The sequence below is a fragment of the Bufo gargarizans genome, chromosome 7 (assembly GCF_014858855.1).
Source record: "Bufo gargarizans isolate SCDJY-AF-19 chromosome 7, ASM1485885v1, whole genome shotgun sequence".
In the NCBI taxonomy this organism is placed as follows: Eukaryota; Metazoa; Chordata; class Amphibia; order Anura; family Bufonidae; genus Bufo; species Bufo gargarizans.
The window spans coordinates 60664612-60683105 of NC_058086.1; the positions used below are offsets into that span (position 1 = coordinate 60664612).

An 18494-nucleotide genomic window follows, 5' to 3' on the forward strand; every position below is an offset into this window, starting at 1 on the left:
TAACTCTTTCATGATGTTGGCAGTCACCTGTTCAGCACACAGACCACCAGGGTTACTAGTATTAATTCCTTTTCCTCAAGGTCTCGGACCACTGGGGATAAATATATGTATCTGTAAGCCCACCCAGGACACCTCCATTGACTAGACACTCCTTAAGTTGTGCGGCAGCCGGCAGTGCTAGTGGCAGTGCTACTGTGCTACTAGTACCTACAGTTCTACAGTCCGTCCTCCTCTCCTCCTTCCGGCTTCTGCCTTCCTTCCCCGGGCCCCAGCCAGGCCCGAGCCGCGGACCGCCTGCGCCCCGCCCACTACACTGGGCGGGCGGTCGGGCCTGGCTGCTGGCTGCCTGTGTGACTGACTGTCCTCCTCTCCTCCTTCCGGCTTCCGCCTTCCCCCCAGCCAGGCCCGAGCCCCGCCCACTACACTGGGCGGGCGGTCGGGCCTGGCTGCTGGCTGCCTGTGTGACTGAGTGAGTGTGTGTATTAATAAAAAAATAAAAATAAAAATATTATGCGGTCCGGACGGGCCCCCAGTGGCGTAGGGCCCCATAGCAACTGCTATGGTTGCTATGGCGATCCCTACGCCACTGCCTTCAGGTGAGCTGACCATTGCAAACATTATGGGCGAGGGCCTGCTGCCGCTTTTTTGACTCTAGATAACTTCTGCCTGATAGTACGTCCCCGTGACGTCGATGATCCATTTGGATGTCTTCCCTATCAACTTTCAATGTTCTTTTATGCGCCTAACATGGTGACCATGGGTAACATGGAATCAGTGCTTGATTCCGGAAAGGGAACCTGAGAAACGGCTACCACATCCAAGGAAGGCAAGCGGGGGGCGCGCAAATTCCCGACTCCCGACTGTCAGAAGAGGACACCGTCTACTGAAAAATGACATTTTATGTCACAGAAAATTTTTAGAAGCGCACACGTTACACAGCAGATGTGGGCCTGGTCAGGTCACTGTCAGAAGCGGACAGCGTCTATAAAAAAATACAATTTTATGTCACAGAAAATGTTTATAAGCGCACATATTACACAGCAGATGTGGGCCTGGTCAGGTCACTGTCACTGATATTTTAGGGATATGCACACTTTAAACAGGAGATGTGGTGCGGATAATTTAACTGTCCGCAGGGGACACCGTCCATGGAAAAAGTGCACTGGATGTCACTGATATTTTAGGGATGCGCACACTTTAAACAGGAGATGTGTTGCAGATAATTTAACTGTCCGCAGGGGACACCGTCTACAGGAAAAGTGCACTGGATGTCACTGATATTTTAGGGATGCGCACACTTTAAACAGGAGATGTGTTGCAGATAATTTAACTGTCCGCAGGGGACACCGTCTACAGGAAAAGTGCACTGGATGTCACTGATATTTTAGGGATTCGCACACTTTAAACAGGAGATGTGTTGCGGATAATTTAACTGTCCGCAGCGGCCTATTACACAGTATTTTGTGCAAGATGCACTAAAAATATATATATTGCTGCTGTCACACACAATAGTCCTTTTCAGATCAGAGACCCAAAAACACTTTTCAGATCAGAGACCCAAAAGTTTAAAGGACTTTTGGGTCTCTGATCTGAAAAGTGTTTTGTATAAAAATCTTCCTACACTGTCTATCCCTTCCTATGCACAGCTCTCGCTAAAACTAAGCAATTTAGCGCAGGTTGTGCTACAAACATATACTGCTGCTGTCACACACAATAGTCCTTACAAAGACTTTTGTAATATTCAATCACACTCCCTACACCAGTGATGTCGAACCTTTTAGAGGCCGAGTGCCCAAACTGCAACCCAAAACCCACGTATTTATCGTAAAGTGCCAACACGGCAATTTTAACCTGAATACTATAGTTCAATATAGTATATATTCCATGTACTTTATCATTTAGGCTACTTTCACACCTGCGTTTAGGTGCGGATCCGTCTGGTATCTGCACAGACGGATCCGCACCTATAATGCAAACGCTTAGATCCGTTCAGAACGCATCCGTTTGCATTACCATGAAGAAAAAAATAAAATTAATAATAATTTATTTTTTGTTCATGATAATGCAAACGGATCCGTTTTGACTTACATTGAAAGTCAATGGGGGACGGATGCGTTTGAAAATTTAGCCATATTGTGTCAAGTCTGGATGGATCCGTTTGCCTCCGCACGGCCAGGTGGACACCCGAACGCTGCAAGCTGCGTTCGGGTGTCCGCCTGCGGAGCGGAGGACAAACGGTTCCAGACTGAGGCATTCTGAGCGGATCCGCATCCACTCAGAATGCTTATGGGTAGTACGGATCCGTTCGGGGCCGCTTGTGAGAGCCTTCAAACGTAACTCGTAAGCGGAGCCCCGAACGCTAGTGTGAAAGTAGCCTTCGCTATTAAAGCCTGCCTACATTCAGTGCGCTGCCTGCGCTTTTCATGGTGTGCCCTGCGCTGATGAATGGCAGGAAAAGTTTAAGGCATATTGGTACACATAGACTTTTTTCACAGTGCGGGTGCCCACAGAGAAGGCTCTGAGTGCCGCCTCTGGCACCCGTGCCATAGGTTCGCCATCACTGCCCTACACTGTCTGTCCCCTCCTATGCTCAGCTCTCCCTGACTTCGAATGAGCTGAACACGTGTCATCGGGTGCTATATAGCACCCGCTGACGCGTATCGGCCAGCCAATCACTGTAATGCCAGTAACCAACATGGCTACTGGCATTACAGTGAGGGCAGTACTTACCTGCACGTTTATTGGCCGTGAAACGTGCCTGGAGAAGACTCAAGCATTGCACTCGAGCACATGCGGTACTCGGTCAAGTACCGCCATATGCCGAGTATAGCGATGCTCGAGCCGAACTGGTATTCGGCCGAGCATGCTCGCTCAACACTAGTCTGGATGTATTTCTGGAGGGTTATAATATTACAGGCTATAGCTACTAGAGAGGGGTCGTTGATCCAGGGAGTTATTCTGATTGCCTGATTGGAGTCGGGAAGGAATTTTTTCCCCTTGCAGGATAACAGGCTCACCTGGATGGACAGATGTCTTTTTCAGCCTTATAATATGTTACTTAATGTCTAGCAATTAACTCAGTCCAAACATTGGGGCCCGGTTGCAGAAAATGTTAGTGCACTTATGATTGTCCTGCCCAGGAACCAGCTGGGGGATGCAGTATTCAGAAGCTTGGATGCCAGTGGAGTCAGGGGCAATATCCTCCTGGGATGCAGGCTTTGCTTTAGTGGTAATGCATAAGCTGAGCTTTCCCTTCTCATACAGGATCTGTCAGGATTGTGCTGTAATGTCTGCACAGAGGCAGGGCTTACTTTTGTCTGTCGAGATCTCTTAGTCTGTCTATCTATCTCCTGGCCATGCTGTTCTCTAAGATTTCTGCTGTTTCTCTTCCTTCCTTAGCCTTTCCCCCTGGCCCCCTGCTATCGACTGCAGGGAGGAGCAAGTGCTCATGGGATTTGTAGTCCACTTCACCTCAGAAGAATCAGCACTAATGCCTGCTGCTGTGAGTCCTTGCTTGTAATTGGCAGCAGCAGCATACACTAGACACACTGCTTTCTCTGCAGTGGTTACAACCAAAAACAAATCCTGTATTTTAATTATTGATTGAATTATCACACACTCTACCATTCGGGGCTGTACTAAAAGCTAATACTTTAAATGCAAAAAGATAGAGCAAATAGAGACTGATTATTATAAGAATAAATACAATCACCAAAAATAATCCTGATAGATATAGATATATATATATATATATATATATATATATATATATACATATACATACATATATACAAAAAACTATAAAAAAAAATTATAAGAGCATAAAAATATAAAAATATAATCCAAATTAACTCAATTGCTCCAGGATTTTATCTGAATCAAAAATATTTTCATGATTGAGGCAAAAAGTTCATATTTCACACAATTGATCAAGGGAATATATTTGTCACGCTTCGGTGTGGGAGGGAAACACCACACCGAGCATAGGAGAGAAGGTGGAAACAGGGAATCAGGCCTGAGAACTAGAGAAGGAAGATGGACACCTCCTAGTTAAAACCCTAACCAAAATCCTGACTGACTACCAGTATGAACACACCCCAAAGGGGGGTGAGTTCATACACAGGAATACCTAGCCCTATAGGACCCTGGTACTAATGGCAGGGACGAGACTACCTGTTCCTCGAAAAGGAAGGACGAACAGGAGTCTCCTTCAGGCCTAATACAAACAATAGGCAAATGCAACAAACAGAACCCAAACAAAATACAAAAGGGAAAGCAAAGACTTAACTTCAAAGGGGCTATGGAAGCACCAGGAAATCAGCCGAAAACCAAACACCAGCTATCCAACACCAAAACTGAAGCTATAAACCGCACAGCATTGTGGGAGAAGCAACTATAAATAAGAAAGGTTAAATGACCACATTAGCAACACCTGGAGACAAGGGGTGTGGCCATTGCCAGAAACAAAACAGACGCCTATTGATCCACAAGGAAAACCTGTCAGATCAAACCACGTGTTGCTAGTCTCACAGATCTTCTGTCACTCACTGTCGCCGGGACGTCCGTATGTCTCGGTATGTTCGTTACAATATTTATCAAATCCAGTGCTTGTGGAAAAAAAATTATATTTACCGGTATAATAAAAACTATAAATATACAAATATATTACAAATTAGCTCAATTCCCAAAGGGATTATTCATGTTCTTTTTGTTGCTCCATGATTTTATCTGAATCAAAAAAACTTTTTTATGATTGAGTTCAGAAAGTTCATATTTCACACAATTGATCAGGGGAATATATTAAATCCAGTGCTTGTGAAAAAATTTGATATTTGCAATAAAAATAAGATAAGTTCAATTAATCATGGTTTCAATTCATCATAGTGATCTGTGGTTTGCATAATAATTGTTCTTTGACCAATTAGAAATATATTATTTCATTTAGTGTCCTTTAGTTTATCCTATTTGTATATAGTCTCTTTTGATGTATAAAAAGAATAATAATAGTAACTATAAGTGACAATGTCCCCTTGATCTTTCACTTAGTTCTATATTGTCCCTTATCAAATCAGAATATTCATTCAGAGCATAAAATGGAACATATTAAAGAGTTTCTGTCACCAGAATTAACCCTATTAAATTAGCTGACATTAATTGTGATGTGCTAATGTCAGCTGAATCTCACTAGTCTATTCCTACTTTTATCTATGCCCCCGTTACGAGCCTCTAGGATTAATTGATGTCTGCAGGGGGACAACTTCCACGGGAACCGCTTCTTATATGCCGAGCACTGTAGCTGCAATAGTATCCTTTCCAGGTTTGGCATCCCACGTGTTACTGGTTTTGCCTTTCCTCTAGATTACTGGATCGCTGCTGGCTACAGGGTTGTTGGACCTTCACCCCATTAGATGCTGATGATATTTCTTTCCATTTATCTTTGGTTGGTAGGTTGTATCTGTGGCTCTAAGTTTTGGTATTTGGTTCTTTAGAAGATCTTCCTATATTGCATTTAGTTAATCACCAGACTCGTTTCGGAACCTGCACACCCCTTCCTCAGTGGTATACAAATGCAATTTATAGCAGAGTCACTCAGAAATATCAATTGGAAAATCCGGAATAGATCATCTATCTTACATACAAACTAAAATAAGTATTAGGGGTAGAGATACAAATATCGCAAGATGGATTTATTTCACCATCATTTGTTTAACACATCTCAGTAAAGATATACTATATAAAAAAAATAAAAACACATGCGGTTTTCATGCGTTTTTCCTATATTATTTAGCAAATTAAGCTCCTCCATCATACTGTGCCCTTATTCCCATTTTTATTCTTGTTCTTTTTCAGGTATGAGTATATATTTGATAAAAATATTCCCTTGATCAATTGTGTGAAATACAGTATGAACTTTCTGCCTCAATCATGAAAATATTTTTTAATTTTTTTATTCAGATAAAATCATGGAGCAACAAAAAGAACATTAATAGTCGCTTTGGGAATTGAGTTAATTTGGATTATATTTTTATATTTATATATTTTTATGCTTTTATAAGTTTTTTATATAAATATATATATATCAGGATTATTTTTGCTGATTGTATTTATTCTTATAATAATCTATTTGCTCTATAATTTTGCATTTAATTAAAGTATTAGCTTTTAGTACAGCCCTGAATGGTAGAGTGTGTGTTAATTCACCTACTAATTACTATATTTTCTTTTGGAGGCTTTTAGGGTAAGCCTTTGTAACAGAGCACCTTAGTCCAGAAAGCACGACAGGTGAGCCACCACATAAATTCAATTATTTTAAATCCTGTATTTTGAGCATCCACAAAGCCTTTTTCAGACGGTCATTTGATCAGTATTTGTAAACCAAAAACAGTAGTGGGTCCAAAACAGAGATAAAATGTAATGGAAAAAATCTTATCTCTGTTTTGGACCCACTCCTGCTTTTGACTTAAAATTCTGATCAAATACTGACCAAATACTGACCATCTCAAAAGAGGCCTTATGCTCAATTTGCATCCTTTTGGGCCAATTACATCTGAAATTAATTTTTTAACAAGAAAAAAAAGGACTTTAATCTTTCAGAAGGTCAGTATTTGGTCAATGCTTTGCATCAGTATTTGATCAGTATTTGTAAGCCAGAAACGGGAGTGGGTCCAAAACAGAGATAAAATGTAATGTGTGATGGACCCACTCCTGCTTTTGACATATAAATTCTGATCAAATACTGACCATTTAAAAGAGGCCTTATGGATGCTCAAAATACAGGACCTTTTTTTTCCTGTTTTAAAAGAAGGGAAAAAATAAACTATGATGTCAAGATGAACAAACAGGGAAAATAGTGGCCCCATAATAGAGTAGGTATGGGGGCCAACAGCAGTGGCAGTAACAGGGACAATAGTGGCCCCATGACAAAGTGGGGAGGTAACAGCAGTGGCAGCAATAGTGACAGTAACAGGCGGTGTTTCTCTATGAAAAACACAAAAGGCGCACCATAAGGCAGTACAGTCCAGTTAAGTGAATACTCAAAAGATACTCCGAAATGGAGGCTCACCTTTATGTGTTGTGCAATCAATAGGCACAATACTACTGAAGGCTTGAAGGGGATAATAAAATGTCCCCAAGGTAGATGGTCATGCGGCCACGGGTGTACGCACTTCCGCGTAGGGATGCCTGGAATCCCCGAGAAGGCGAATGAATCCAAGTGAAGAAAAGAAGTTCCCACGGCGCAAAAAACTATCTTTGGTGAAATAAACTTGATTTAATAATATAGCAGGTGGTACAACGCGTTTCGGGGCTGAAAACACCCCTTCATCAGGTACAGTCTGCTAATACAGTAAACATGAATACAAAGCACACTTAAATACATTAAAAAAACGCCAAACAGAAGGGGGAGTAGAGGGGGAGGTCCTGACCCCTCCACATGTCAAAATGCAAAATAAATGATCTGGCTTGCAAATTAATCACTAGATAGGTTAGGGCTAATAGGTAAAAGCATACATTGGTGGTCAGTTTGGATTTATTATAATATGAAAAGATAAAGAGATAACACTAGTATTATATCCTTAGGAGCGGCATCCGGCTGAGTAAATGAGCCGGAACAAATCTCCATGCTGTGTGCGCTCATGTGACTGCGGCTGTGATCACATGACCGCTCGGTAGCCTAGCAGCCAGACGCTCCCTCTCCTGCCCATTGTAAACTGTAAGGGCGGGCAGGAGGGGGAGCGCAGTGGAGCGAGCAGAGGCTGTAGATCGCTCCGTTCAAGTTCATGAGGGTGAAGGGATGACAGTGGGAGGGTTAGGGAAATATCCCTTTGGCATGCTGAATACAATAGATGGCAATAGGTGAAAGAGTATATATATATGAATGGACAAATAAGTATGTTAATAAAAGCACAATATAATGAAAAGAAGAAAAGGCTAATGATTGATAGTAATTGGGCAAACAGTCGAAAAGTTACATCAAATGATAAAGAAAATGGAAAATAAAGTTAAGGAATGAATGTTGATCGACCTCAATGATTAGAATACAACTGGAGTCAACTGTGTATTAAAATTAATAAATTACCTGGAGTGGCGGCAGAACAAACAGGACTATAAAAACAGCATTCATATAAAATCAATATTAATATTAGTTAATTAGTATTGGCTGAAAATACATAATTAATAATAAATAGTCAATAACCTCCACACTGAGGGTTCAGTTTGGGGGCAGAAGGAGATTGTTAAAAGGCAACAAAATGGATAAAAATGCAAATTTTTTTTTTTTTAAATTTGGGATTTTTTCATAAATAAAGGTGAAATATATTGACTCAAATTTGTAGTACAATGTGTCACGAGAAAACAATCTCTGAATGACTTGGATAAGTTTAGGCGTTCCAAAGTTATTACCACATAAAGTGAGATATGCGTCTCCGCCAGTTCAGTGAGAAGGTCTGGCAGACGTTCTTCTCTACCTCTTGTATGATGTTCTTTGTTTTGGTTTCACTTTGTCATCTCCTTTCCTCCTTTGTCATCTCCTTTTTCATCTCCTTTCCTTCTGCCCAACCTGAAAGAGTCGCTATGCGTACTTATATCTCTGAGAGCCTGAGAAAGGGACACATCACCTAAATCACACAGGGCCAAGACTTTTTTGGGAGATCCGGTGACGTATTGTGCTCTCCACTGGGAAAGCTAGATGGAGGCTTCCACCCAGCAGTGAGCCCGGTGATGTCACCGGCTCTAATGGGCAGGCTTTAGAGGCCATTTCACAGGAAAACTCGCTCATGGGAAAGGGGCCTTAAAGGAGCATGTTCTATTAAAAAAGTAATAATACCAAAAGGACAATGCTATTCGTCTAAATGTGAATGAAAATGGCGAATTAAAACACTAAGAAAAATCCCTTTCCTTTAATTCTGTCTCTCATTCACAGCATGCAGAACAAAGGAATTGTGTTTCTGTTTAAGCAAGAACATTCGATTGACTGGTCCCAAAAAGTGGCAGAGAAGGCAATAGAGCTGGAGCACTGCGAGAGGAAGCTGCTTTTAAAGAGTGGAAATATGAGGTAAAGTGCAAACTGATATAATCAACAAGTCTTGACATGTCTGTGAACATCTTTCCTTAGAACACTGCATTGTGCCGTTGTTCTATTATTCCTTCTGGAAATGTATGAATTAATTGACAGCTGGATGTCACTATTCTCCTTGAAAATGGCGGATGTGTATGGCAGACACTATGTTTGGGGCACTGGACAGGCACTAATAAGAGCGCAGATGTGGATCACTTTATATGGGGGTCATGTAGCTGCCTGGCACTCTGCTTTTTAAGGGGCACTTTCATGGGTTATTTTGGCATCCAAAACATTTTTGTCTATATGTGTTGCCGGAGAATGAAGCTTTGTTATGTCAGAGAAGGGAGAAATCTGCCAACAGAGGGAATAAGTCTTCATCAGGTTTGAGAGAAGAAAGGGAAAGTGAATAACTGCAACCAGAGAAGATGTTGAACTTAATATGTTATTTCCTATCCACAGTCAAGGGTAAAGTATCTGATCCACTGTCCCTGTGACCCCTATAGATCCTGAAAATTGGGGTATCATTCCATCATGTAATTGGAGTTACTGTGTCAGGTCAAGCTTGTTCGTTGGCGCTCCATTCGTTCCCTAAGAGACTCCTGAAGATGGTTGAGCGCTGTACTGAACTATATACAGTGTTTCGGCAGGGGGTGTGGACCAACTGTACCAAACAACCAGTATGAACTGTGGGCTAACTCTAAGGGTGTTATCCTGACAGTCCACCTGTATTTAACCCCTGAATAGGGATTTGGACTTCGCTGTGGGGGAACCACCAGGCTGCTACCTCCTAAGATATTCCCGGTGTTGTTGGCGGCTGACCTGTGGGGGTCAGGCAATAAGTGTAGTCTGAATATGGGCCAAGGTCAGGGCAGGCAGAGTACTAGCGTAACCAGGAGACAGGTCGGAGGTTGGAAATTAGCAAATGTTGTGCCCATTCACAAGAAAGGTAGTAGGGAGAAATCGGGCAACTATAGGCCAGTAAGCCTGACATCAACAGTAGGGAAATTAATGGAAACCATACTTAAGGAGCGGATTGTGGAAAGATGAAAAACAGCATGGGTTTACTTCAGGGAGATCATGTCAAACTAATCTTATTGATTTTTTTGATTGGGTGACTAAAATAATAGATGGAGGAGGTGCAGTAGACATCGCTTATCTAGACTTTAGTAAGGCTTTTGATACTGTCCCACATAGGCTTATCAATAAAGTGCAGTCTTTGGGCTTGGACTCCCATATTGTTGAATGGATTAGGCAGTGGCTGAGGGACAGGCAACAGAGGGTTGTAGTCAATGGAGTATATTCAGACCAAGGTCTTGTTACCAGTGGGGTACCTCAGGGATCTGTTCTGGGACCCATATTGTTTAATATCTTTATCAGCGAAATTGCAGATGGTAAGGTGTGTCTTTTTGCTGATGACAACGATTTGTAACATGGTTGATGTTCCTGGAGGGATACACCAAATGGAAAAGGACTTAGGAAAACTAGAGGAATGGTCAAAAATCTGGCAACTAAAATTAAATGTTGATAAGTGCAAGATAATGCACCTGGGATGTAAAAACCCAAGAGCAGAATATAAAATCAGTGATACAGTCCTAACCTCAGTATCTGAGGAAAGGGATTTAGGGATCATTATTTCAGAAGGCTTAAAGGTAGGCAGACAATGTCATAGAGCAGCAGGGAATGCTAGCAGAATGCTTGGGTGTATAGGGAGAGTCATTACCAGTAGACCTCATTTGGAGTATTGTGCTCAGTACTGGAGACCATATCTCCAGAAGGATATTGATACTTTGGAGAGAGTTCAGAGAAGAGCTACTAAACTGGTACATGGATTGCAGGATAAAAAACTTACCAGGAAAGATTAAAGGACCTTAACATGTATAGCTTGGAAGAAAGATGAGACAGAGGGGATATGATAGAAACTTTTAAATACATAAAGGGAATCAACAAGGTAAAAGAGGAGAGAATATTTAAAAGAAGAAAAACTGCTACAAGAGGACATAGTTTTAAATTAGAGGGGCAAAGGTTTAAAAGTAATATCAGGAAGTATTACTTTACTGAGAGAGTAGTGGAGGCATGGAATAGCCTTCCTGCAGAAGTGGTAGCTGCAAATACGGAGGAGTTTAAGCATGCATGGGATAAGCATAAGGCCATCCTTCATATAAGATAGAGCCAGGGGCTATCCATAGTATTTAGTATATTGGGCAGACTAGATGGGCCAAATGGTTCTTATCTGCCAACACATTCTATGTTTCTCAGAAGCAATACAAGGAACAAGCAAAGCAGGTGGCATGGAGTAAGAGTGGGCTGTCAAGTAGGAGTTTGGTACACAGGTAGTCATCTAATGCACCTTTCCCATTGGGAAGATGCCTTATATACCCTGTGGTGGCAAGTCATAGGCTGGGGAAGGATTTGGACGTGCGCGCGCTGACTCTGAGGCCAGGAGAGTGTGAGCGTCCTATAGGACACCAGCCTGTAGAAGAAACTACACGTTGCAACGGCAGAAACTGCCCCTGGCTAGGACAAAAGTGGAACTAGACCAAGAGAGGGGGTCCAAGTACTGATCAAGTTTTGGGTCAGTAGTGCACCTACCCCCTGTGTCTGCATGGAACAGTGGGGCAGCGGTGCGAACGGAACACTAGCGCAACATACAGCAGTCCCATAGAAGGAACGGAGCAGCACACAACTAAACATGCTGCCCCGTTGCTATTGGGGAAGGGGACCCGTGTTCTTAGGATTAGTTGGGGTCGCTGCAGTCAAAACCCAACTGATCAGATATGTTAAACACATAGATCTTTGTCTGTTGTTCCTTTGATTGAGCCTGATCAATACTGTATTCCCTTTGTAGCATGAGAATGCAGTGCTTCCCACCTGCATAGTACAGATGGATGCAATACAGTGGTGATATTATTTTTTCACAGTATGGTGAAATTTGAATACTGCATTATAGTATTTATCCACAGAATTAAAATGTTACAAAGTGCACATGGATTCACTGTGTTTACTGAACAAATTTGGCTTGGGGCCACTCCTAAGAGCTTAAGGAGGGCTAAGTAGCCCCCCTGGTCTTTTACCCCTATACAGTGATCTCGACTTCGCTGCAGAGTAACCACCAGGCCAGGCAGAGTATGTGCCATCCAGGAGAGGCAAGTCTGATAGTGTAGGTCCCATCGGTTTGAAGCCACATTGACGCTGGTAGATGGGCCCTATACACTTTTTTGTGCAGCTAATGTGAGCTAAGTGCTTGTAATTTTCATATAGTAAATATATCAGTAGTGCAATTTGCATGTATTCATGTTTCCAGTGTTTACATGTGTCTTTGTGCATGGAGCGGTGTACTACTGCATGGAGTGTTTGATTTTGCATTGCAGTCATGGTAGCATCTACCTGTACTTTAGTTCATATGTTTGGAGGTGCTGGTCTAACCTTGTTTTTTATGTGCAATCCAAAGTCAGTCCAAGGTTCAGGGCAGGCAGCACAGGCAAAGGTCAGGGCAGGCAGTGAAGGGTTCAATTCAGAGTTAGGCAGAAGTTGGTAGATGGGAGAGTGATCAAGACAAATAGTGTACCTTTGCAAAAACCTAGAGAACGAGAACCTATTGCTCAGGCACCCTGTCATAGAGGAAGTTGCCTTAAAGGGGTTTTCAGGTAAAAAAAAGTGCCTGCAGCATGGCCCTGTAACAGAAGATTCCTACTTATCTGCTCCATCTTCAGTTTACATCCAGCTGGCTACGGTCATGGACAGGCTGAGTTGGCTGGGTTCACATCACATCTTACATTTAACATTTACATTTGGAAATAAAGGCTACAAATGCACAGTACATTATGCTTTTCTATCATGCAGAGTGCAGTAAAAAGGCATATACTGTATGTTAATGTATACGTTGTTTTTTTTTACAATGGAACTTTATGATGATGGAGGCCGCTGTATAGCATGTCATAGTCATCCGTTTAATGTATTTAATTTTTGTATACGTTAAAAGTAAGACAAAAACATGTTTACCAAGCTTATTTGATCACTGTATTATGGTATAGTATGCTGATTTCATGCCGGTATTATTTAGTCCCTCTATAATGATATTACTATCAAAGTAAGATATGCTCAGTAGGTGGTGGTATTATTCAGGGAGGAGCCTGTGGTGTTATTTATTCAATGTTTGGTCACATTATAGCATCATGTTATAGCAGTATTAAAAGGTCTCTGTATGACGGTAGTATGAAAGGGTGTAATTTACCCATTATACTATTATCAAAGGATCAATCTTATTGAATTACATTAAGCAACTAGTTTCTAAAAATACTTGTGATGTTTATGTAAAGATAAGAAATCTGTAAAATTCATTTTGATTGTAAGTGTTCGATCATCCCGCAGCACTTCCAACAATGGGGTAATAATGGGTTGCATGGTACCCATTGAAATAACTAGGCAAGTATGTACAGTATGTGCTGGGTGGTCCATAGTTGCCCTCTGCATCAGCTGCATAGTGATATTAAACACAGGGATTATCCCATGATTAATAGTGATGAGCGGCAGGGGCAATATTCAAATTCACGATATTTCATGAATATTTGGGTAAATATTCGTGATATATTCGAGAATTCGTGATCTTCAGTCACTATTTTCTTGATTGCGAAAATTCGCATTACGAAAATTTGCAATCCACACTACTCCTAAAATCAAAGATATTGCAGCCTTCTCATTGGCCCACAAGCTAGAAGCAGGGAGGGATCATGTGTACTGATTAAAAAACAAATCTCGAATATTCAAAATTATGAATATTGCACTATATTCTAAATATTCGCGATCAACACTAATGATTAATGAAATAAATGAAAATCAGACATTATATAGTGAAACAACTGAAAATATGTAATATTCTAGGTTCTTCAAAGTAGCCACCTTTTGCTTTGATTACTGCTTTGCACACGCTTGATGAGCTTCAAGAGCTAGTCACCTGAAATGGTCTTCCAACAGTCTTGAAGGAGTTCCCAGAGATGCTTAGCCACTGTTGGCCCTTTTGCCTTCACGCTGCGGTCCAGCTCACCCCAAACCATCTCGATTGGGTTCAGGTGCGGTGACTGTGGAGGCCAGGTCATCTGGCGCAGCACCCCATCACTCTCATTCATGGTCAAATAGCCCTTACACAGCCTGGAGGTGTGTTTGGGGTCATTGTCCTGTTGAAAAATAAATGATGGTCCAACTAAACGCAAACTGGATGGAATAGCATGCCGCTGCAAGATGCTGTGGTAGCCATGCTGGTTCAGTATGCCTTCAATTTTGAATAAATCCCCAACAGTGTCACCAGCAAAGCACCCCCACACCATCACACCTCCTCCTCCATGCTTCACGGTGGGAACCAGGCATGTAGAGTCCATCCGTTCACCTTTTCTGCGTCGCACAAAGACACGGTGGTTGGAACCAAAGATCTCAAATTTGGACTCAAGTGCCTGCGCAGGGACGCAGGACAATGAAGATTGCGGACTGCCTCACCATCCCGAACACATGTAAGTATTCGGATTTAGGACATGGGGGCAAATCACTTCAGGGGGCGCAGTGTGGGGGCAGATTATTACATGGGGGCAAATCACTTTATTGGGGCAGATTATTACATGGGGCAATTTACTTCATAGGGGTGCAGTGTGGGGGCAAATTACTTCATGGGGGCAGTGTGGGGGCAAATTACTTCATGGGGCAGTGTGGGGATTTGCTCTGGTAGGAAGGGTAAGCGGACGCAGTACAGAGGCAAAAACAAGGGTGCAAAGCAAACTTCAGTGTTTTATTCAAAAGTAACGGTGTTCAGTTTTGGTGCCTGTTCACACCATGCAAAGTCCACAGAGCAAAAAACCTTCACCTGGTCAGTAGTTTTCCACCCGCAGTCCACAGCAGGCTTTAGAGGCCTGTTTCCCCAGCATGCGGCTCTCAAGACACAGACTCCACAGCTTCTCTGTCATTGAGGATAATTCACACCAGCTGAACGTGCTGGCTGGGTTTTTATATCCCAGCCAAAACCTAGCCAGGAACAGTGGGGAACAGCCACCCACCCTGCTCTTTGGCTGCTCCCAATAAGAACCGTCCCGGATCGGCTTTACAGCCATACTAACAGCTGAAGTGCCAGACTGCAACTGCAAAACTGACACTTCAGGGAAAAACCCGGTTCTTACCTCACCGAGGCCAGGAACCTTTGTGACACGTATCTTCCGCCAATGACGGTCCCTTGTTCCTTCTTACATACCTCCCCCTTTGTTTAACCCTGAGGGGGTGAACACTTGTCAGACAGTGGACCCGGCACAGGGCATCCACGTTTCCCTGTAACCTGCCTGCACTGTGTTCCATGGAAAACTTAAAGTTTTGCAAAGATAAGAACCATCTGGTGACCCGAGCATTTCTTTCTTTGGCCTGGCTCATCCACTTGAGAGGGGAGTGGTCAGTTACCAGACAGAACTTTCTCCCTAAAAGATAATAGCGGAGAGACTCGAGTGCCTACTTGATGGCCAGGCACTCTCTACTATACTGTACCTAGTCTCGGCTGGGGTGAGCTTCTAGCTGAGGAAGACAACGGGATGCATCTTGAGACAATACAGCCCTGAGACCTACCTTGGAGGCATCGGTCTGCACTATAAACTCCCTTTTGAAGTCGGGCATCACCAATAGAGTTGAGCGCGTATATTCGAATATCGAATTTGTTTTGCAAATATCGGCACTTCGCTAATTCGCGAATATTTCGAATATAGTGATATAAATTCTATATTTCCAATATTCGTATATTTTTTTTTTTTTATTGTTAGATTTTTTTCTTTCCCACTTCCCTAAAGTTGTTCTTACCTGTCCTTTGGATTCCTGGCTTCCTGGCTGCTCCAGTCAGTGCCCGTTGCCGCTTCTGCCGACTTCCGTGCTCATGGAGCGTCCCCATCACCATGGGAACGTCTCCATATACTAGAATGTACTGTCGGATTTGAGAATTACGTTGAAATCGCAATTCGATTATTTCAAGTTATAATAATCTAATTTCTATTTTAACTTAAAGGCTACTCTCCTATTGAAATAGCAATGCGATTAATTCAGGTTATAATAATCGAATTTCGATTTTAACTTAGCACTGCTATATTCCATATTCGTTAATTCTAGCCTAATATGGAATATAGCAGTGCTAAGTTAAAATCGAAATTCGATTATTATAACTTGAAATAATCGAATTGCGATTTCAACTTGGACCTGGTTTACTATGGTTGGCTTGGTAGAATTAACGAATATGACGAATGTATTCGTCATATTCCACAAAACGAATATAACGAATGTATTCGTCATATTCCACAAAACGAAGATAACGAAGTATTCTGCATCTTCGTTTTAGCTACCTATTCATCAACTTTGCTAATTCTAGCAATCATATAGGAAAGTTGACTATAGAGACAGCTAAGTTTAATTCGCTATGCGATTATATTACTTTTCTTTTTTTTTATAAATAGAATAATTATAATAATTATCAGGTATTATAATTATTAAATATTTTTTTTTTAAAAGCAGTCATATAATCGCATAGCAAATTAAACTTAGCTGTCTCTATAGTAAACTTTCCTATATGATTGCTAGAATTAGCGAAGTTGATGAATAGGTAGCTAAAACGAAGATGCAGAATACTTTATTATCTTCGTTTTGTGGAATATGACGAATACATTCGTCATATTCGTTAATTCTACCAAGCCAACCATAGTAAACCAGGTCCAAGTTGAAATCGCAATTCGATTATTTCAAGTTATAATAATCGAATTTCGATTTTAACTTAGCACTGCTATATTCCATATTAGGCTAGAATTAACGAATATGGAATATAGCAGTGCTAAGTTAAAATTGAAATTCGATTAATATAACTTGAATTAATCGCATTGCTATTTCAATAGGAGAGTAGCCTTTAAGTTAAAATCGAAATTTGATTATTATAACTTGAATTAATCGCATTGCTATTTCAATAGGAGAGTAGCCTTTAAGTTACAATCGCAATACGCGATTATTTAAATCGCATATTAATCGCGATAACAAGAATAATGACGAATATTCGATTTCGACGAATATAAAACGAATATTCTATTGAATATTTGCGAATTTCGTCGAAATCGAATATGGCACCTGCCGCTCATTACTAATCACCAAAACCGGGGACCCACACAGGGCCGACTTCAAAGCGGAGAAAACCTTTTCCGCCTGCTCATTCCAGTGGACCGACACTGACTTGCGTCCCTTCAAAAGGTCTGTCAGTGGTGCGGTGTCTGTAATCAAATTTGTTCACCTGAGGTTTGATCATTCCGTGCCCAATTACATACCCCAGGTACTTGGTCTCTTCTAACCCCATCACGCACTTTTTTTGGGTTAGCGGTTAAGCCAGCTTTCCTAAGGGAGTCCACTACAGCCTGTACTTAAGGTAGGTGACTTTCCCAGTCGGTGCTATGAACAACGATATTGTCCAGGTACGCCGAAGCGTATAGACGATGTGGACAGAGTACAATATCCATTAGCCTTTGAAACATGGCGGGAGTCCAATGTAGACCAAAGGGTAATACCTTGTACCGATACAGCCCCTCTGGCGTGACGAAAGCCTTTTTTTCTTTGGCAGCCTCCTTCAAGGGTACCTGCCAGTACCCTTTGGTGAGGTCCAACAAAATACCGGGCTTGGCCCAACTTTTGAATAAGCTCACCCACTCGGGGCATGGGATAAGCGTCAAACTTGGACACCTCATTAAGTTTGCGGAAGTCATTACAGAACCGCAATGTCCCGCCTGGCTTGGGTATTAATACTATCGGACTGGCCCACTCACTTTTTGACTCCTCGATGACACCCAGCTGGAGCATTAGCTGCACTTCCTCCGTGATGGCTTGTCGCCGAGGCTCGGGTACCCGGTACTGTTTTAGCCGGACTTTCGCCTGAGGCTCAGTGATAATGTCATGCCAGATTAAGGACGTACGTCCAGGGAGGTCTAAGAACACATCCGTGTACCAACTAATGAACTCCCTGGCTTCCTGAGCCTGTTTAGAGGAGAGGCTGTCAGCTATTTTTACTGTTGCAGCCGCTTCCCCTGCTTCAGACCAACGGGCCGAAACCACTTCCCCTAGGAACCCTGGTCATGGGCTATCTTCCGTACAGGTTTCCCTTTCCTTCCATGGCTTGAGCAGATTCACATGGTACACCTGCTGTGGCTCTCGCCTCTCTGGCTGGTGTACTTTATAATCTACCCTTTTCAAGTACCTCGTAGGGCCCCTGCCACATAGCTAGGAACTTACTGTCTACAGTCGGTACCAGAACCAACACTCGATCGCCCGGGTTAAAGTTTCGGACCCGAGCCTGCCGATTATAGACCCTACTCTGGGCCCGCTGCGCTGCTCCATATGCTCCCTAACCAGAGGTAACTCTGTTTCCATCTGTCCCTGCGTCTGGGTGACGTACTCA

General features: G+C 42.3%; 1 protein-coding gene across 2 annotated transcripts in view; it reads left to right on the plus strand.

Annotated features, from left to right (window-relative positions):
• LOC122944034 (histo-blood group ABO system transferase 2-like) overlaps positions 1–18494 on the plus strand; it is a 99730-nt gene that overhangs the window by 18142 nt on the left and 63094 nt on the right. For both annotated transcript variants that reach the window (XM_044302235.1, XM_044302236.1), the window contains exon 2: positions 8921–9052. In XM_044302235.1, the coding sequence (XP_044158170.1) occupies positions 8921–9052 (132 nt within the window). The remainder of the gene's footprint in view (positions 1–8920; positions 9053–18494) is intronic.